Source organism: Puntigrus tetrazona, chromosome 22, assembly GCF_018831695.1.
Source record: "Puntigrus tetrazona isolate hp1 chromosome 22, ASM1883169v1, whole genome shotgun sequence".
In the NCBI taxonomy this organism is placed as follows: Eukaryota; Metazoa; Chordata; class Actinopteri; order Cypriniformes; family Cyprinidae; genus Puntigrus; species Puntigrus tetrazona.
Genome location: NC_056720.1, coordinates 9,662,362 through 9,684,858, shown reverse-complemented (window position 1 = coordinate 9,684,858; position 22,497 = coordinate 9,662,362). Strand labels below are relative to the sequence as shown.

General features: G+C 37.1%; 1 protein-coding gene across 1 annotated transcript in view; it reads left to right on the top strand.

Annotated features, from left to right (window-relative positions):
• The first annotated feature begins 2,267 nt into the window (after positions 1-2,267).
• Positions 2,268-22,497, top strand: part of LOC122328186 (neurocan core protein-like) — a 56,907-nt gene continuing 36,677 nt past the window's right edge. The window contains exons 1-3 of the mRNA XM_043223895.1: positions 2,268-2,902; positions 2,985-3,052; positions 17,936-18,052. Coding sequence (XP_043079830.1) covers positions 2,268-2,902; positions 2,985-3,052; positions 17,936-18,052 — 820 coding nt within the window. The remainder of the gene's footprint in view (positions 2,903-2,984; positions 3,053-17,935; positions 18,053-22,497) is intronic.

Here is a 22,497-nt window from a genome sequence, read left to right as displayed (position 1 = left end):
AAAAAATCTCACAATTGTAACTTTATGTCTTATAATTGGTACTTTTTGTCTTATAATTGAGAACATATATTCAATTATTATTTATATTTTCTACTCTCATATTTGATTTGTTTTTAAATGAATTTTTTTTTTAACAATCACAATATTGATTCAATATTGCATTGTGACTTTTTGTCTTAGAATTATAATGTCTAAAAATGATCACTATTTTGCAATTGAGGCTTTTAACCTCCCAGTTTTGACTTTGTATCTCATAATTGTGGCTTTTTTCCAGTGCAACATTTTATCTAGTGATTTTGACATAATTCCAACTTTTTCTTCAGAACTGCGACTTTAGATCTTCTGACTGCAATATTGTATCTCCAAATTGCGGCGTTTTGTATTATAATTCGGACTCTCCTGAATATAACAATTTGTTTCAATTGCGACTTTATTGCAACATCTCATGAATTGGACTTTTTGTTACATTCCAACTTTAAATACTTTTTCCCAGTTGCAGTTATTTAAATACAATTATATATCTTACAATTGTCATTTATTATGACAGTTATGATATTTTATGTCTCATAATTGCAAATTCTTCTTTGAATGCGACTTTATATCTCAGAATTTCAACTTTACGTCTACCAACTGCAGTTATTTTTAACTCACATTTAAACTTTCAAAATTGTGACTTTGCATCTCCCAGCTGTTTTTTGTTTTTCTAACTGCAATATTGTAGTTATAAGAACTAAAGTTGCAAATACATGTCTCACAGTTATGACTTACTTACAGTTGTTGCAACTCATGACTAATGATATTTGGAACTATATATTTCACAAAAAGCAGCTTTGTGTCTCCTAGACTAAAAACCACCTTGTCACCAGCTGCTTAAAAATAATCACAAACATGGATATAAAAAATCCCTTGCATCTTTTGTGCAGATGGCACTTGGTTTGATCTTGCTCCAAATGCTTTACATTATCTGGATAATTGTCCCACTATTACAGTACATCCGGGTAATTGGTGGAATCTATTTAATATATTGCTTTCGTACATCTCATGAACATGTTTAATACCATCACATTCATGTGACTGCAGAGAGTAATCAGCTATTCATATCATTAATTGCTCGATTACTTGGTTATGTAAATTGCACCACATCCATGTGACACCTCAACAGCAGAGTCTTGAATTATTCATTATTGCTTAATATTTCATTGTGTGTACCGAACATATGGTCTGTGAATATATAAAATGACTTAAATGCTAAACACCGCTTGTTTCCTTTAAGGCAAAGCATGTTATCTGAGCAGATATATAAATTATCCATGCACACAGTAGAATACTTAAGCTAAACCAAATATCTCTTCCACACAGCCAGTGAAATCTCTGTTTAGGATTTGGTTTAGCGCGTGTACTGCAGTATGCTGAATCACGTAAGAATAATAATAATAAGTCTAGTGTTTACTCGTTTTTACTTTATTGCACTCTGAATGGATACCTACACACATCGTGATGTAAATCAAGACCTTTTTGCTTCTTGAACATAAAGATTTGGTTCTTAGATTTACTGCTAGAAAGCACTGGGAATTAATGGCACCGGACAGGAGCATGATGTACGAGTTCTTTGTGCTGTGGCAACATAAAGAAAAAGAGCCTTATTACCTGGATTGCTTTCAAAATGAATGTACATTTCATCTCAGTTTCACCCGAGAGTCAAATATTACCCTCTGGGAAGAAAATAAAGGTCATTTTAGCTACGCTTGTAACTCATTTTTCCTTTGAAGCAGGGGTTTGATTAAAAGATAGGTGTGTTGAGACCAATAGATTAATTGCTGGATATCTCCAGGGCATTGATGGATAAATAATGACAGTTCTATATCGAGCACTTACGCATTAAAGTTAATTACCATAGTTCTGGGGCGGGAGTTAGCATATTTTGCTCGCTAATTAAACATACATTTAAATGAAGCGATCTCCTCCTCGCTCTGTTAATCACAGTGTTTTGTCATCCTGCAGGAAGCGATTGGATCTGGAGCGGCGAATCCGACTCTTTCTTGGCGTCTAGGAGCTTTAGTTCCATGAGGAGCAGCCAACAAATTTGGCCGCTAAAGTCATTGAAAGTTGTCCCAAGCGATAACAGGCATTTCATAACTCAAACAAGCAGTCCCATGGAAGCCAAACGAGCCAGTTTGGAGATCATGACCATTCCTGTTCCAGGAATAACCTGAGAACTTTTTTCGGGAAGGGAATGAGGATGGTTACCCTATTCCCAAAGGTCCCGCATGACTGTTATCTGCAGAGGAAGAAAAGATGGTGAGGGAAGTGCAGGGAAGGAGTTACCGCTCACCCTTGACAGCCAAATAAATGGATCTGATGACCACAGAGTCCCGCTGGAGACCACTGTCAGATGGCAGCTTATGAGTCTCCAGACGACCCAACCTACTATTGCATCCAGTTCTTCTGAACCCAAGCATGAGAAACCAGCCGACACGGTTGAGGAAGCCAGGGGTGAAATCATGTACGTCCATCGCCCCCTTGAAAAGCACAAGAACGGTCCCTCGAATAAAGTCAACGTGCCTTTCGTTAAACGAAAGCAAGACCTAGGGTTGACCACTGCACCACAAACACACAATTCCAACACGCCTAGTACCCCAAGCCCCAGAGATCCCAACGAAGACAAGCTAGCAATTCAACCTCCAACCGTAGGGGTAACTCCATCCCAACCAGAAGAAACCACTACCGAGGACATTTTGTGTACTCCAGATCCAGCTGTTTCTACCACGTGGTTACCTGTGGTTCAAGAAGAGGTAGATACTCCACAACCACCGGTTCCTACCATAATAACGACACAAGCCGGACCTACGGTTCAGCCCACTGGTGCAGGACCAAAGGACACTTCTCAGCAGGCTGAGTCCAGGTCAGGAGGTTCGGAGTCATTTGTGTTGGCTCAGGGCTGGACAACATCTGAACCGGTTCCAACAGAGGAACCTTCATACCAGACCACAGGAAGTCAGAAGAAAGACACAACTACGGCTGGGAGTAGAAAACAGCCCAATCAGATCTTCAGGTATATCGCTCTTTAGTTGTCTTATGTTGATATGCGAATCTGAAGTTCTGTTTACAACACGAATTGCTGTAATATTTTGGTTTAGGGACCAACTGACTATTCGCGAAGACCCGCCCAGCCTTAGTTACTATTGCTATCACTGACAAACAATGTCGCTCTCACACTACACATCATGTTCTCATGTAGTGAAAAATACATTGCAGAGCAAAGAGGAACATTTGCTGAAAGACAATAAAGAGCAGGTTACTTTTGGTATAAAACAAGGTCTCAGGACTCTCTGCTTTCAAATTATGTCATTTTTAAAGAAATTCAAAAATAAGTATCATTTTGTGGCTCTTTAATGTGTCATGACAGATCACTGCCCCAGTTCAAACACGTCTTTTCATATTTACTAAAAGCACAAAATTTACATGAATAAACATCAAGTGTTTTTATTTCAACCGTGGAACACACTATATTCAAGTTTAAGTCCACCAAAGTTAATTTATACTCTCCTGATTTGTGGTTAAGGCTAGAAGGGATACAGCTGCGGCTCCTGGGCAAGAACATTTACATATTTTCCCAGCCAACAATATAACATGAAACCAATGAAAATGTAAAGTTTTGAAAAAGCACATGGTGCCATAGTTTCATCACTGTAGACCGTCACAATGGCTGTCTTTTTGCATTATCTCTCACAGCTTAATGAGAGGGAAGAAGACAAGAATGTAAGATTAGCTGTGTTGAAAACAGACGAGCACACATGTGCATATTAATCTCTCGATTGGGGTGAAGTTCACGGCATTTTGTCCACAGAATGATAAGAGCATGCATTAATTTAACATATTGTTTTATTATTTCACACTCAGTATTTTAACTTCAGTGCTGAAAGTCATACATACATTACCCGATCATGACAGGTTTTTTAGTATGCAAAACAAGAATTCCCTTACCTTATTACCATTACTGTGGCAGGCATCAACAGCACAGCTTGAGCGCTCTGTGTATTTTTATTTTTAGGTATATTAAAAGTTTAAATTCTTTTTTAGTTTAAACATGAATTTTTTATTTCTTTTTGTTGGTTATTTCCCTTCCATTCTTTATTTTTATCAGTCTTTCATGTGTTCGTTCTTCCATTTTGTCTTTCATTCCTTGACTTGATCCTTTTGTGTTTTTTTTCCTTTGTTATTTCTTTCTGAATTTTTTTGTGGTTTCCTTCTCTTTTAATTAATTATTTTAATTTATTTAATTTCCTACCATCTTTTCCTTTTACTTGCATTATTTGGAGTTATTTTTCTCTCTTAACCTCAATTAAATTTCAATCGTTTGATGTTTTTCATTCTGCTCTCTTATTTTCCTTTTTTCCATATAGTATTAATTTTGCTTCTTTCTTCCGCACATTCTTTTCTTTCAATTTCTTTCAATTTTTTTTATTTTGCTATTTATTTTGTTATATATTTATTTGTTTTTATTTCTCTTCCGTCTTCGTTTGTTCATTCTTTATTTTACAGTTACATGTTTTACAATTGTCTTTCTTCAGTTTTTTCCATTAATCTTTCTTTTGTTTTGTTTTTATTTTGAACATTGTTTATTTTGCTCTTGATTTATTTTTTTTGTTTTGCTTTTCTCCTTATTTCTTTCATTCTTTATTCTTTTTGTTATTTTATTTCTTTCTACTTTTCAATACTGTATTTATTTTCCTTCATATAATTTTATTTTATATCTCCCCTCAATTTTTTCCCGCTTTATTCTTCCTTTCTTCCACTCTATATTTCTGTCTTTTGTTCTTTCTTTCTTTGCGTGGTAAACAGACTGCACAGAAGTGAATTGCTGCAACCTCAGAGTAATTAGAGGTTAGGGCCAGTGCAATTAGAGTCTCTTGCTAAGGCAGAGATCTTAGTCTAAAACAAATCAATGTTGACAGAAGCCAGTAGATGTGTTCAGTAATTGACTCTAGTCTTGCTCTAGTCTATATGCATGTATAAAATGGTGCCGTATACATAATCTCAACCTCCCATTGTTCAGATCGATTTCTTTGGGTAGGAGTTTCTTGGGGTGCAAGACCTAGAAAGCGCTCTTCAGCGAACAAAGTAATGATCTTGAAAGCAACTCTGGCATAGAATAAATGTAAACAGATGAACAGATCTTTAAGCATACAAAACACATAAAAGGATTAATCATTTAACTCAGACCATGCAGCCCAAATGAGACATTTTAGTGTTTGACACATGCTTCTGCAGCATAAAATATGTAAACTACTAAACGAAAAAGGTTTCTCAAGGTCAGATTTTGTCTGTCTGTTAAATGAATCATTGCTGCAGAGCTTTGACTGTTTAGCATATAAAAAGCGATGAAGAACTTTGAAGCATACGGAAAAGACAAGACAAAACTGCTGCTAAACAACTGTTTTCAACCGACAGAAAGAAACACAGATTTTTTTTTTTGCCTGAGGATTTTGGTTGCTTTTGAGCACAAAGAGCAGAGAGTCCTGTTTGTCCTCCTTTTCCTGCAGCGCAGGTGGAAGTTCATAAGCCTTTTTAATCAATGATCTGCCGGTGGAGAGGCTGCTGTTCTCTGCCTCTCCCGAGGCCTTTTAGGCATCAGAGAAGTGGTTTTGAAAAATAGCCGCCCGTCCACGGTAGTCATAACACCAGCACCAGACCGGCTTGCCCTTAATTAGAGAAAGCACGTCGCTCTGCGATAAGGCGAGGAGGTGCTGTGTCTTACGTGACTTTGCTGTTCCATCACTCTCGCTGACATGGCTTGGAGCTGTTTGCACATGGAAACAGACATGTTCATCGCTCTTTGTAGAACAGACAGATGCAGTGTACTCATTCACACACACACATGCTACGCTCTCTACAAACCCACCCAATTTCTGAGCAGGACAACAGTAAGAAGTAACAAATTGTAGTGGTTTTTTCATTTAGTTTTTATTTTGCCAAATAGAAGTATTTTAATTTAGCTTTACACAGTGCCCTTACACTATAAACGCTCTGTTGTGCATGTGTGATTTTTATTTTATTAATTTTTTTAAACTTTTATTATTGTTTATTACTTTATAATTTTTGTTGTCTGAAATAGTAATATTTCATGTAATTTTAACACGTTACTTTATACATTCTTATAGACCCTGACTATTTTTATTGTAGGGGTTAATAAGTGTATTACTCTATGTAATATAATTAATTTTATTACATTTTTCTTCTATTAAAAATAATTTTTTTTATTATTTTTCATTTTATTAAAAGTTTAATATTACATTTTTATAATCTTAATCATTTTAATAATGTTAATATTTAATAAAATGACGCACATATAAACATAAATGTTCTCGTATCCTATGTTGATATGAGTGACTGAATTATATTTTAACATAAATTATAATATTTTTGTTTTATTTTACAGATTTTTAAATATAATTAAATGTTAAATATATATATATAATTTTTTATTTAAAATATTTTAAAATACAAACATTAAAAATATCTCTATTTAAATTCTTTTGATTCTTGCTACTTATTAGGTTTCACATATACTGCATGCTTAATTCTTTTTTAATGTTCTTCATTTGTAGCCTGTGCCGTTGCTTTTGAAACCGTGAGCAAGACTTATATTCTTCTCACTGCCAGACTCTAAATTATAAAGCCCAATCTGGGGTTTGAACGGACAATAGAAAGCCTGTGAGTTATTGTCCTCTAGCTCCTTAAGATGAATCACCCTGCCTACAAGGTAATACACAATGAATATATGATCAGTGTAGTAAATTCAGCAAGAAAAATGTCTCAAAACATCATCTGTTCTAACTCACATTGACCAGCAGAATTGGGGAACGGTCCCACCTCACAGTTTTTTTTCCTCATCGAAAATTCTGTTTTCAGAATACATTATGTTCCCCTAATGTATTGTGCTGCGTGTATGAATCTGGCTTTAATAACTTGCGAGTTACTCACACCAGCCGTGAAAGCGAGTTCAGGGGAGATAATGATCGCATCTGAGGTGAGGAAGCTAGCATGACTGCTTCCAATGTACCTTTCAGTCTCCATGGAAGCTACGCGTGCTGCATGCAGGCTTTGATCATGTGAGCCCAAGCGCTACTACTGTTTGTAGACAAGCTAACAGTTGTACTTGCAGCTAACCGAGCTGCCAGGCTCTCTCCAGGCAAACATCACCCCCTCCTTCAGATGGTTTATTTACTGTTTCACCACCCACACGATCCACTGGGTGGTCTTATGTATCAGGATCCACGGTGTTTGTTATGTGTTTGCACTAAAGAAACTGTAAACATCAAAATGTCATCTCTTGGAGTAGGAGGGTTTGATATTCTTTTTAAAATGCTTATTTAAGGACAGGAAAGATGTTTCTGTTATCCTTTTATAGTGTTTTTATTTATTTGTATGCATTTTGCAAAACAGATAGACAAAGCAAAACAGACAAAGATTGACAGAATGACAGGCAGAACAATACAGGTATATAGAGGACAGCATTAAAACAAGTAGAACAATAGACATATAGTTAGAACAATGGACAGAATGACACTTAAAAAGAACAGACAGATAGAGAAAGCGACAGACAGCAACAGCGATAGTTAGACAGAATGACAGAACAACAGACAGACAGAACAACAGACGAACAAAATGACAGACAGAACAACAGACAGATAGACAGAATGACAGACAGATAGAACGACAGACAGATTGAATGACAGACAGACTGAATGACAGACAGAATGACAGACAGATAGATAGAACGACAGACAGACAGAATGACAGACAGATAGAACGACAGACAGACAGAATGACAGACAGATAGAACGACAGACAGACAGAATGACAGACAGATAGAACGACAGACAGACTGAATGACAAACAGATAGACAGAATGACAGACAGATAGAGCGGAATGACAGACAGAACTACAGACAGGTAGACAGAACAACAGACAGATAGATGGAATGACAGACAGAACAACAGACAGACAGACAGAATGACAGACAGATAGAACGACAGACAGACAGAACGACAGACAGATAGAACAACAGACAGACTGAATGACAGACAGATAGATGGAATGACAGACAGAACAACAGACAGATAGGTAGACAGAACAACAGTCATATTTACGGAATGACAGACAGACAGAACAACAGACAGACGGACAGAATGACAGACAGATAGATGGAATGACAGACAAGTAGACAGAACAACAGATAGAACAACCGACAGACAGATAGACAGAACAAAGGTCTGTTAGAGAGTTAGACTAGTTAGTGAGAACGGACTGACAAATAGAGCAACACACAGATATTTAGACTAAATGACAGGCAAAAAACAGATGAGGCAAGAAAAGAGAAAGAGCTGTAAATGTGCACTACCACTACACCGTGGCTGTGACAGCTTCCTTGCTTTATTAGTGGGGATTTTCTAAGTGGGCCGCCTAGAAATGACACACCAGCAACCACTCGCTGACTACTTTAAAGCTTGTTTAATTGTGTTGGTGAATTTATTTTCATTTTGTTTGTCATCTCTATTAGATTTTATGTGTTTGTTTCAGATTCATTTTGTTTCATTGCAACTAAAATAAAATAAAAATAAACGCTTCCTTTTGGGAGGGTGAGGTGGGTCTGGTTTTAGCTAAGTATATAAACCCCTCTTTTGGTCATAAGCTGTTTTCTAAACCTAAACTCGTCTTACTTCCATCATCCCATGCTCAGCATTTTTCATAAATGCAGTGCGAGATCTGCCAGGTCGGAAATTGAACTGAAAGTCTGATGTTCCTGATATCCGATGGCCTCATTGTCAGCGGCGTGGAGCGTGCACCGCTGACCTGGATTGAGTCCGGAACACGGTGATGAAGTATCCTCTTCTATCTGATTATACGTGCTGCTTCAGGTTCCCTGCCGACTGGGCTGTATCTTGCCGGAGCTGAATAGACCAGACAGCTCCGACTCTCTCCACACCCCACCGAGATGCTTATTTTAGCAACATGGCATTTTATTCTCCCCTATCACTTTGAAAGAGAATGTGTCCCAGCATTTAATGTGCTTTATAATGTCTGTGCACGCAAGACAAAAAGCCACCATCTCTCTGTGTACAGTATGAACACACTGCTGCGTGAGTAACAGTTGTTTACTTTTTGGAGAGTGGTGGTTTGATTTAAAATATGGTCAAAATATATGGTCACATTTTAGCACTGGAATTTCGCTTTGCTCTGGCTAAAATTGCATTTTCTCATTTTTGTCAACAGTATTAAAATAATTTGTATCGTCATTTTAGGCGTTCATTTTACATTTGTACTGCAATTTTTGTTGGTGAAATCCAGTCATTTTAGAAGAAAGCCATGCGATCGGGAATTTTACATACGTCAGGGTGAAAAAATGTTCCCAAGGCAGGTTTTGGCAAGTTTTCTTTTACCAAAATGGCACATTGTCATATTTTTGTCAAGTTATACAAAACACTTAACAATTGTGATAATAGGCATATTTTATTTTTTTTTAAATTAGTATTTGCTATGGTTTGGCGTAATTCCATTCGAGAATATCGAATTAGGGCACAATATCACTAAACGCTTTTTTCCCAACATGTTGTGAACAATACACATTCATCACACCAAAAAAAGTGATTCTTTTGAAAGACCGCACGCATCTACACAATTGACAGTAGGCACTAGACTTTTTGCCTGCAAGATTTTGCTGTGAGAAGTCTTTTGATGGCAACATTGTGTATTTTTTGTCGTTATTTTGTGAATAGCAATCCATGCAATCGGCGATTTCAAGTTGGCCAGACAGAAAGCTTTTAATTTGGACGTCACTCTTATAAACAGTGTTGGGGTTGGTGCATATTCATATATGACGCAAGTTACGTGAGTCGTTACTTTCCATAAAAACGACGTAATTAGTTACTTTTTATGCGAAGTAACGCAATATTTCAATGTGTTACGTTTAAAAGTAACCTTCCCCGACACTGCCTATAAATAACCGACTTCAGTTAGCACAGAGTCACTCAGAAGAAGAATGACTCCGTATTCAGTCGAGGACCTCTTTATTTCACTTCCAGCCTTGCGGATGCGTTTTGTGCATAAACAACAGCAGCTTTATTAGAAGACTCTTCAGATACAACCTCAGCGACATCAAATTATGTTCAGCAGGGCACATCAGCCCAGACAAGCGGGAGATGGAACAGGAAAATGAAAGAAGGGGAGAAGAGGCGGGAACAATAAGGACTGTTGATGTGCCTAGCAGCCTGAAGCCTACAGCATGGAGGAGCTTCAACCATTAACTGTGTGTCAGACTCTCCAGGCACTAACAATAGCACAGATACTCTCCTCCCTCTCTCTCTTGCTCCCCTTCCCTTCTTTCATATTCATATGGAGATGAAATCGGCTCTTGTCCCTCGCACCAAACTCTTACACATCGTGGTTTTGTTTTAGCATCAAACCTATTAATAGGGACGTTTAATGTGCGTTTTCCAGTTATTTATGCAAATCTCAGGATGCGTGTGACACCGACAGGCTTTAATCTTTTTCGTTGTAGTGCTGAGGTACGTCAAGACGGGGATATTATTGGAACGCTGGGTTGTTCAATGTCAGGATTATTTTAGGATTTTCGTTGCTAGGATGAAGTTTTAGTGCCTTTCCAGCAGAAATCTGACCTGAAATTGTAGGTTTTAAGTGTTTGAGGATTATGTGCCTCTAAGCGCTTTGAATTGTGTCTCTTTCTCATTTCTTGACTTCTTAGGTCTAAAAAAAGATTTTTGAAACCGCTTGCAGGTAAAAAAAATATATATATATATATATATAATATAAAGAGAAATATGAGAACATTGTGGCATTTTGACGTAGTGTCAACTCTTATTTTTATAAATCATTTGTGTTTTCAGATGCCATAATCCCTGGGCGGAAGATTTTCAGCCATTTTCAGCTAGTGTTTTTGCGCAGGGAGATTTATTGTAGTCATGTTGGCTCAATGATCTCAAATGTTGGCACATCAGATTTGTTTTCAACATTTCTACCTGAAATGTGTTGTAGTTTAACAATAAATAACATCTGGTGGTACAAGAGTGCCTCAAAGTGACAAACGAAATGTATCAGCACAACTACTTCAACTACAGTCTTCATTAAAGTGACACTAGTTTAATGATTAATTCCGGTGAATTCCTTCAGTTGTCTTGTGTATATTTTGTGCTTGAAAATTATGACTCTACTTAAATTAAAAAACATTATTCAAATTTTATTAGATATCTAAATTATACCTTATATAGTTTAAATATTACATGTTTAAATAATATAAAATACATTATGCATTCACAAAATTAAATTAAAATTAAATTAAAATTATGTAATTGTAAATTATGAGTAGCTTGTACTTTGGTATGCTCAGTAATGGCTTTAAAAAAAAAAAAAAAAAAAAAAAAGGAAAATATACAGGAAATTTACTTACCTCAGGCCATCCCAGATGTAGATGAGAACAAATTTTTAGCATTACAATGAATTCTCTTGCAGTGAATGGGTGCCATCACAATAGTCCACAATTAATTCACACTACTGCAGTACATCAATTAACGTCTTATGAAGCAAAATGCTGCGTGTTTTTAATACCAAATTCGTCTAGACATTTGAATTTTTTTTCTCCTCCAGTATTGTCTGAATCAGGAGAGAAATATGCACAGATCAGTCAATGTTTACAAGCGAAATTTGACATGATGTTAATTTCTAGATTGGAGTTGTGCGGATTACTTATAGAGTATTATAGAAGTCCGTTTGGACTTTCATTTTAATGGCACCTATTCACTGCAGAGTGCGATTGGTGAGCAAGTAATGTAATGTTACATTTATAAATCTGTTCATACTGTATATACTGTACAAATTTTTAACATATGAGTGAACTGCTTCTTTGTTTCCAATCAATGTTCTTGATATCGCTCTGGAAGCATTGAATAGAAATGAATCTTTATCACAGTCTTCTTGATTTGATTCAGATTCAAAAGCATCATTTGATGGCCCAACCTCCATCCTTTCGTGATTCCCTAAACCCAGTCTCACTGCTTTTCTACAGCAAATACAGAGAGCTGTCTGAATTTGCTCCACTGCAGCGCAAGTTACGTCATCCCGCCAGTGGTAAGCGGCAACGCCAACCTCCCTCAGCTTCATTCTTCCAGCAACATTAAATCACTGCTTGCTCTGAGCCAGTAGATTGCTCTGGTCCACAGGGATGCAGAGTTATCTGTGTTTGCGGTAGAAATAGGCCTCGGTTTCCCAAGGTGCACACTCAGCTTACCTCCACAGTAATTGCAACCTCACATTCAGTGAATGATGAGCACTGGTGGTTTGACCTCCGAGGCTCAAAGGATGCGCCATGTAAAAACTTCATTGCAAGAACCATGATAAACTCATTTCGGGATGTGAAAATCTGCAATTCGCCTCAGAATGCCGTGCATTTGTGCCTTTTCTAGCATTTGTCAAGCGCTTGTTTGTATTGTGACTAATTGTAGCGTTTAATTTACTTAATGATGCACCACCCACAGCGGTTTTATTCACAGCAACAGTTACTGTAGAAGCGATGTGGTGAAACCGGGACAGCTCAAATGCAAAAAAAAAAAATGGTGTAATGTTGATTTCTGTTGAATCAGTGATGGCTGATTTACATGTAATCGAATGTAGTTTCCAAAATCTGTATGCTGTATGAATATTTCAAGCCTCAACTGTGATAAGAGGAAGGACATGGACCACTTACAAAAGCATCTTAAAAAATTAATAGAAACATTTGTAATGCTCCAGAAATGAAATTCCCACCTTACAGTTACAAAAAGCCAAGCGCTTTTCTGAGAAAGTTTGTCTGCATGTACGTCAACTGGATGCACGGTTTTAGTATCGTTCGACCTAAAGAAGTGCTGATTTGAAACATTTCATTAAAACATAACACTGGAAAAAAAAAAATTATTTTCTCATTCAAAGTCTACTCATTCTCAAACATGCAAGAAAATAGATATTTTAAAGAATGTGGGTACCCAAATAGTTTCTGGTCCCCATTGACTTCCATGGCGTTATTTTTTCTTTTTCCATACTTTCAAAGTCAATAGGGACGGACTAGAGAATGACTAAATGTTGACAGAATTGTGTGTTTTTGGATAAACTTTCTCTTTAAACAGTTAATGATTAATGTCAATTTGACAAGTTTTAGTCGAAGACATTATAAGGGCGATGAGAGAGAGATGTGGCGGCTGTAGAAAGGTGTTAGTGCATTCAAATAATAACAAAAGATTACAACACAAATTAAACATCACCTCAAAATTGTAAATACTAGTCAGAATCTTGAAACAGTTTCTTTAAATCACAAGTTTCTGGAAACCTGAGATAGCATTGTAAACCCACTGGAGGCAACGTGTGTTTTGTTGGTAAATTTGTTGAAATGAATTAATTTTCCCTGCATTTACAATATGATTTTATTGCACTGTTATGATAGAATATATTGTAATTCAGATTATAGCACCTTTGTAAACTTAATAAAGCTGTAAAAAAGTTAAAACTCACAAGAATCAAATGTAGTTTTATAATAGTTTTTGTATAGAAAAAGCAGCGCCATCTTGCTTGGAGCTAAGTGTTTTGAATCCACTTAACGAATACTTTTCAACTTGTAAATACAATAAATAGCCTCAAGCCATCCTAGGTGTATATGACTTTTCTCTTTCATGTGAATACAATTGGAGTTATATTAAAACATGTCCTGGCTCTTCCAAGCTTTATAATAGCAGTGAATGGGTGTTGAGAATTTGAAGCCCAAAAAAGTGCATCCATCCATCATAAAACCAGTCACAAATTAGACGTACAAGATGAGGATGTGCAAAGAAATGAATGGATGCACTTTTTGGGTCAACACTCATTAACTTTCATCGTAAGGCTTGGAAGAGCCAGGTCTTTTATAATATAACTCTAGCTGCGTTCATCTGAAAGAAGAAAGCCATATACATCTAGGATGGCTTGAAGGTGAGATAATCATTGGCTAATTAAAATTTTTGGATTAAACATTCCACTGAAAAGGTGCAAACAAATAGCAAATTTGAACAAAACAAGCTAAATTTAAGATAAATATATTTTTAAGATTGAATCATATTATCAAACATAATCTTGCCCAAATTTTTTGGAGGTTTCAGTCTCTCTTACAATGAAAATACTGCTAAAACATCTCCCTGTAGCAGTGGACACGAGGTTCAGAAGTATCGCTGAAGTTCTAGCAACACTTTATTCATACAGAGAGATTTACTTGTGCTGGCCAGCCACTATAATTTTCATCTATTGTTTTCAAGTGTGAAGACCTCAGAGGGTTTGATTGGATCTTACTGCGATGAAGTCTTCAAGTATTTCTCCCTTAACAAGGGCCTCAGTGCAGCATCATAAACAGCTTGTTTATGAGAGAAGGAGCCTGTACACTTAAGAGTCTAGGCGGTGAAGCACTGTATTAGTATTTTATTTTCCTAGAGACTGTCCCTCATGGCCATGCACTGTGTTTTTGAGAGATAGCGACTGAATAAAAAGATCGCATTTTAATGGTTCGTCATCTGCTTTGGAGGTCAGTCGCTCTTCTAGCCGTTAAAACTTGTATTTTTCACAAGCATACTTGTTTTTTGTTTCTGTTCAGATTGTGGGTTAGAGCTAGGCACTCAATCAAGCGACTTGTGAGTAAGACGAGTATTTTTTAAAATTTATTCCTCAAAAAAAAGTTGTGCAAATGAGATGCTGTGTGGTGGAAGTTACGATGTAGGCACAAGTTTGATGTATTGCAGCTGTTTTGTAATCAAGCGTTTAGCGTGAAAAATGACTATTATCCACTTACATTGTTTGTAGAGTTGATCGTCTAAGCAGTCTTTTGCATCTCAGGATGATCCTCTGAGACCATGAACAGTGCGTGGACTTAAGTGAGAAAGTCATGGAGAAATAAAAAGAGACGGAATTGGGGAAGAAGGAACTATTTTAAGCCCGCTGTGTAATTAATCATAAGCCAACGGCACGAAACGGAGGAGGCTTTAACCGCTATTGCTTTCTCATCCGTGTTCCATTGTTTTCTTTGATGTGTTTGTTTATCCACCCCTCTACTCATTCACCGCATGTAAAAAGTCACTTCATGCGTCTTGATTGATCAGATCACTGGGGGAAAAAATGGTGAAGAAACAATTTTCATTCAGAAATTACTAGTAAATTTCCCAAGCATTGCAAAGAAACGTCAAATATTGTACTGAAAACACAATTCAGTAATTTTTACTTTTTAATTTTAGTTTTACACGCATCTATTTAAATTTGCTAATTTTGAGTGTATTTTATTGTCACTTTATTGGCACAGTCATTTTAGTTATTCATGCTGTTTTTAATCATATTTATTGCTGTCCAAAGATTATTCGTGATTAATCACGTTCAAAATAAAAGTTATTGTTTATCTAATATATGTGTGTGTATTTATTGTAAATATATAAATACACACACGTATGTATTTATTTAAGAATGTATGCACGTATATAGTTAAGTAAAAATGTATTCTTTTTAATCCGCAAATATTTTCTTTACGTGTTCTCCTTATCCTATTTTGATTTAGTATGTGAGTCGCTTGCTCACTTCGCAAAACTCCCAAATTGTCCGTGCTATCATAATTCCTTTTGGGAATGAGTAAAGCTTACATATGTGGCCTGAATTACCACACGCATTTACACCTCAAACCACCTACTGAGGTGTTTCCATATTATCCACAGCTTAGGGAAGCGATCTCCGTCGGGACTAGCGATCTGTGCAGGAAATGGCCTACGTCGTGACTAATTGTTTGGGACCTGAATGTCTTTTTTCCCCTGCACCGTTTCCAGCTTAGCGACAAGAGCTCTCCATCCTCTCAGAAAACGATCCGTTTGACGGGATTTGGGATGAAAAAGCTCTCGAGTGGGCACTGAAGAGTTCATTTCATCACGATGATGACGAGGAGTCCTTGAACTCTGTCGCTCTCTTGGAGTTGTGTGCAAGAGGAGTCTCTGGTTTGGGCGGCGTTCATTAAAATTGGTCAATGCGGATCTTTATGTCATCGCGCCTCGCGTGGAGAATTCACAATAGCCCAGCTGCCTCTCGCTGAGCCGAGCCGGCTTTGAGAGCTCATGAGAGAGCGGGGGAATGTTTATCCGCTCTTTCTAGCTATGAAGCAGCAGTCACTCATGTGTCACACACTTGTCAATCTCAGCCATCCAGCTGGGGGTTTCTGCTGGCTGTTGTCTTTGGACTAAAAGAACAATTGACTGCAAAAAGTGAATATTCACCGTGTCCGACTTTCACAGTTTGTCCTTCATGGAGTGCTTTGTATTTCGTTTTTGTGCAAATGTGGACTTTGTGCAGTCTTGGTTTCATTTTTGGGACTTTGACGTGTGAGCAGGGCCTTGAGCCTGCTTCCGAAATGAATAATTTAATAAGAGCAATGGGTGGATGAATATTTAGCTTCAACATACTTTTTAGTAATTTTTGTTGTCTGCTGTCAACCTCCCTTTTTAAAAGACCAGCACGTATTTTATTATTTTTTATATATGTATTATAAGTAGCCTTAGAAATAGACGGACCATTATAATCAAATGTTTAAAAAAGTATAATATATTAAAAAGTATAATATATAATAAATAATATAGTCAGACACATTTTTACATTTCTAATATTATTATTGCATTTTGAAAATGTAATGTTATTTTTTACATGCGTTTATATTTTTTATAGCCTTATTTAATTTGTTCACGTATCAAAATTGAAACATGATTCATGCCATTTGTTGGTTCATTTATGTACTTATTCATGTAGCATTTCGATGTTGGTTTTCTAGCTAGACCTGCATTGACCATCATAATCCGGCCTGAGCCAGCGTGGGACTTTCACGCTGATTTTTTTCAGCCTGGTAAAATGAGCAGAACTCAAATACAAATATAACAGACAAATGCAAGCGCAGTACAGTAGCTACAGAGCACAGCCGCAAACCTTGCCTTTAATCTGCTTTCATACTCTGCTCGTATATCGTTGCATGTGTGCTTTTTGTTTTCTTAAGGGATTGTGCGCTTCAAGAAGAATCCGTTAGCGGAGAGAAAATAAAACAAGCTGTCACAACAGACAAGAAATATAGTACGGTTAATTTCTACTGAAGAGCTCCCAAGGCCTCTAACAAAGTAAAACTCGATAAGATGTGGGAAGTCGAACGCGCACTGTGGCGAGCGTTGCTAGGCCGTGTTGCGATTTATCTCCCCTGCTGTAAATAATTGCGTGTTTGGAATTATACCGGAGGAGACGTGGTGTGTTTGATGCACTGTCAGATTGCGTTTCGTGGTTGGAAACGGATTATAAAGCAGCACTTAATCAATTTCCGGCGCAAGTTGTGCGCCAACGTCCTTGTAAAGGTTTCCTGTCCGTAAGTTGAAGTAATTATGACTTAATCTGTAAGATCACCACACCCCAAAACATTTCGCCGTACGGGTTTTTCAAGAGTCGTAGCTCACGGAAATAAAGTGTGTTTATGACCCAAGAACGGTATGGTAATGTGCCATAAAAATAGACGATAGTGTGCGCCGCTACTCTAGGCGATGATCGGATAATTTATGAAGGCCGGGGATCATCAGAGGCGGACATGGTGAATCGCATTGTCCTTCCCTGCGGAGCATCTGTCATGATGAACGGGGGATGACATCAAACTTGTGCTAATCTCTCACCTTGTTGAAAGTCATACGCTCAGGCTCCTCTTCATTTTCAGTCCGGAAAGTGGAGGATTTCTGTTCATGTTTCACGAGTGAGGCCCAGACTTTGGTTGTGCACTCATACAGTGCAAACATTGAGCCTTGGTGCTCATATGGGAAATTTACATTCGAATCTGGCTCTAAAATGCATTTTCTTTATGTTCTCTCTTTACAGCCGAAGATGATCCCTGCCAGACCAACCCGTGCCTGCATGGTGGAAGCTGTTTGACCGAGGGGGAAGGATACAGTTGCCTGTGCCCTCAGGGCTATTCGGGAGAGAGCTGCGAGATCGGTAAGTGGATTAAGAGAGAGGTCGGTCGGAACAAAAGAGGTCAAGGATGTTTGAAGGAGCTCCTGCAGCTCTAGAAGTGCACTCGAATTTATGCACACAGATAAAATTGGATATAAAACCAATGCGAGCATCTCTTTTGAGGGTTGTGCCTTTGACCCTTGATGTAAAACCAATGAATACGATTATTAGCAAGGCGAAGACCTACAATGTCCGGCAAAATTTTTATTTACAAGCATTTAGATCAGCTGCAAACATTTTTGCCGGAAGTTGTAAAGGAATTGTAAAAAAAAAAAAAAAAAAAAAAACATTGCAGAGATTTTTACTAATATATTATAATTGTTGTCATTATTATAGTTTTTATATAGTTATATAGTTTTTTAATTATTATAGTATTTTAAATTTATTTAAACATTTGTCCCTTTTGAGTTTTAATTATTATTTTTTTATAGAGGAATTTTAGTAGTAATATTAGTTGGGGTTGTTGTTTTGTTGTTGTTGATGTTGATGTTAATGTTAGTAACAAATGAAAGTATATATTATTAGAGAATTCATTTTTGTATTAGAAATAACCATTATTATTCATTTATTTGAACTTCTGTCACATATAATAACTTCTGTTATTATATGAGATCATAGTATATAATAATATTATATATTATAAAAGATCAACAAATTTTGGCCATTAAACTGGCAATTAAAATTTTCTCATTTTTAAAATTTCACTGCATTAAATATTTAAAAAGTATTTTAGAATATGTACTTTAAAGGGGTACAGGCTCTATTTTTTTGGCTGTGGGGTGTTGCAGCTGACTGCAAAAATTGGGAAGCCCTGTTGTAGTTGATATGAGTAGCTCTGCAGGGGAAGATGGTTTACAGAAGCAGAGAGACCTGACAGCAAACTACGAGGTGGCATGTACGGGAAGTGGCTGCGTGATCTGACAGGGCTGCACACAGCTCATTCTTCTCTGTCAGACAGGAACAGGAACAGGTGAAAGGAGAGCTGGGCTGGAGGTTGGAAGGGTTTTGAGAAAATGAGAGCACACTCTGAACATTAGGGCAAGGCTATGCCGTGGAGAAAAAAGGAGAGATGGATAAAGAGGTAGAAAAGAGTCAGAAATAATACATATGGAGCAGCTAGGACTGTAATCACTTGAAGAGAGCATGAAATGACAGTCTTCAGAAAGTAGTTAACATCCATAATGTAGCGTAATTCTCAGTAATAATGTAGGTTAGTGATGTATCCTTCTGAATTGGTGTGAATCATGAAAAAATGGACCGTTTATTATTAGTACTATTACTATTACTCATACATTGGAGTAGTGGATTTTTGAGATTTTAGACACATAGGTGATAAAAGTTGCAGAAAATGCCCTAAAAACTACCCATAACTCAACGGCAGTAGATTTTGCAGATGTTTTAGAAGATTGCTTTCAGAATATGCATTGGCTTGTGAATTTACTAACTAACTAATTGATGAATCGCTGAAAAATTAAATGACGAATCTAAATTATTTGAATAAACATGTGCTATGATGGTCTTTAGATGAAGTACATCAAATTCTGTGCTTCTAGAAGTTTGAAAAGTGTTTTTATATCTAAAGGGCGGTAACATTTTAAAGCTTATACTTCATACCTAGTTTCAACAATTATGGTCTTTGACAACCAGTTTAAGGGCATGAGGAAGATGAGGAGGAAGTCATGAAAGGAAGTCAAACCAAAAACTTTGTGATGCTGGCAAAAATCTTTGTATATACATTTATCTTTCTTTTTTTTTTTTTCACCTATTTTGTGGTCATAAGCAAGAGGGCTGAGGCCATAATAAGGTGTCCTTATGGAGAAGCATCTGGATGTCAAAGGTCCCAGCTGTGTTATGGTGGAGAGGTCAAAGGTTAACAAAGCCACATTATTCCGGGCCTCATTATCAATCTTTTCACAAGTCAGCTGCACGGTCGATATTTGAATTATGCTAAACTGCAGCAAACAGTCGATCCGTTGCTAGCACGCGTGCTAGTAAGCATTACAACGCTGATGCTAAGCGCAAATACGCTAACAAGCGGTCTATAGATTTGATTCACAGACACATTTTATACCATTCTGCACAGCCTTAGGGATTCATTTCAGATTTTTGACACAAATGGCATTCTGGAGAAAACAATTCATGTTTATGTAATTCCTACACTTTTGGACGTCAAAAGTTCCTTCGGGTGATTTAGTAATTGGCTTTTCCTGTGGAGCATTCTGCATTAGCATTGTGTATAATATTAATTACAGCCAAAGGCAGTAGGTTAATTGCATATTACTGCAAACTCTTGACCACATTTTGTACTAACCCAACACTTGATCTCTGCAGTCAATGTGTTGTCTTATGAAAGAAAGATGAATTATGTAGGGGAAGTGTTCTTTGATTTTTTTTGTATTCATATTCATTACTGCTTTTTGCTAGGACTAGCCTTACCCTGCTGTGCTGCAAACATGACCATTTATGCTGCAAACATGAATAATATTGAACCTCAGATTGGGTGGTTTATTAAGGAATGTTGTAGTTTTAAAAGAGTTTGGAAAGCATAATAATTGGTGGAGAATGCGGGCACCAATTTCATAGACTTACATTGAACAAGGAACAAAGCTATATCTACAAACCATAATGTCATATAGACTTCACAGTTATCTCCTTTGCTCTTAGGCCTATAGAAACTACACAAAACACCCTAAAAAGCACATAGCAACACCCTAGCAACCACATTGCATCTCTTGCTGTCTGTCTTAGGAACAAAATGTGTACTATGGTTACATGACATCGAAACATGATATCCTTGGACTCCATCCTCCGGGACTCAGATTGTGCTCAGCAATTTGGGAAGAGGCATTTAGGATGCATGCATAATTTATTGACCGCGCATCTGCCGGGCACTTGAAACATTTATGAGAAAGAGCAAAGAAGCTCACGGCAGGGACAAGATCACTTTCTTTAGAGGCACAACATGCGAACATCATCCAGACGAGCCTGTCCATCAATCTCCACGGGGCTCCCGCTCCAAGAGATACATGAACTGGATTGAGACACATCCTGAGTTTGGTGATGTTCAATAATTTAAGGGACGCTTGAAGAGTTCACACATTCATTTGAGACACAAAATGGTGCACAAATAACTTGACGGGTTTGGATTGCTATTTGTAACTGTTCTCAAGCTAGAGAGACAACTCTAAACATCTTCTTCCCAGACATATTGTTAGTTAAAGGAGTTTTCAATCATATTTTGAACTTCCTACAATGGATAGAAATGCATTTACAGTTATGGAATGTTGACTGCAAATTAAATACGTTAGTTCAAAATGCACTTTTATGGACAAAATCCAGTCACTTACTGTAAACAACAACTATGAATCATCCCTCAATTTGTGAAATTTTGTGAACGTTTGTAAAGATAAAATCGCAATAGAAGTATATTTGGTAGGATTCAATTGGCAACCTCCCAGTCTGTCTTGTGAAACCAACACAGAAGTAAAACTGCAATTCATCGACTGATGGCTACAAAAGGGAGTCATTCTTATAGACTCCTCGTGTTAAAATGGCCAACTTTACAGTAGAAAAAAATGTTTACAAAGAGTTGTTTCGGTCTATACAGGTAATGTTGCCCTTCATCACAACTGTGAGGGGGCCGAATATTTTTAGCCAATTAAATTATATTAAGCTTTAAAGTTCTGCATATTTAAGAGTGTGGCAAATTGAGTGGCAGGTGGATTGCAGCTGCTGTCACCACTGCTGAGCAAGGACGTGTGGTTTCATCAATGAGTTCCTGTGTGTTTGCCCATTTTGGATTATCCGAGAGTAAAGCACGGTGACACAATTCCAAGATGGCGATCACTAGCTCCGCCTACTCTGAGTTTCAAAAATAAAACTTCAGAAACTTACGGGCGACGTCAGGGACACTACGTCCATGTTTTTTACACTCTATGGTAGAATTCCATACAAAATTATTCCATACAAAAATGTGGGTTATTGAGCCGTGTGATGTAAATATGATTTAAATACGATATTTACATAATGTTGTGATTTGCAGCATTATTTGAATGTTATTCTCCTTTAGCAACAGTAAAGATTGTGGTGATCTCTTTCTCTCTCTATTTTAGTTTCTACATTCCAGAGTTAAAGGACCATCAAATCAGCCAAGCTCAAATCAACAAATTAATTTTGAGGATACTTAATGAGTCAATGGGTCACAACTGCTGAAAATGGGGATTTGGGAGGTTGCGCAATGCATTAAAACAATCAAAACGCCAAAAGCTGTCATATTTATTCAGCCTTCAGGGGAAGTGGATGATGTTTCTGTTAAAGCTGAATAACACAGATACAGTTTTACAGAGCAGATGTAATGCAGTCAGACTGAAGCACACCCGTATGATTCAATACTTATTCACTTTGTTGCAAGCAGTCGATATGTGTAG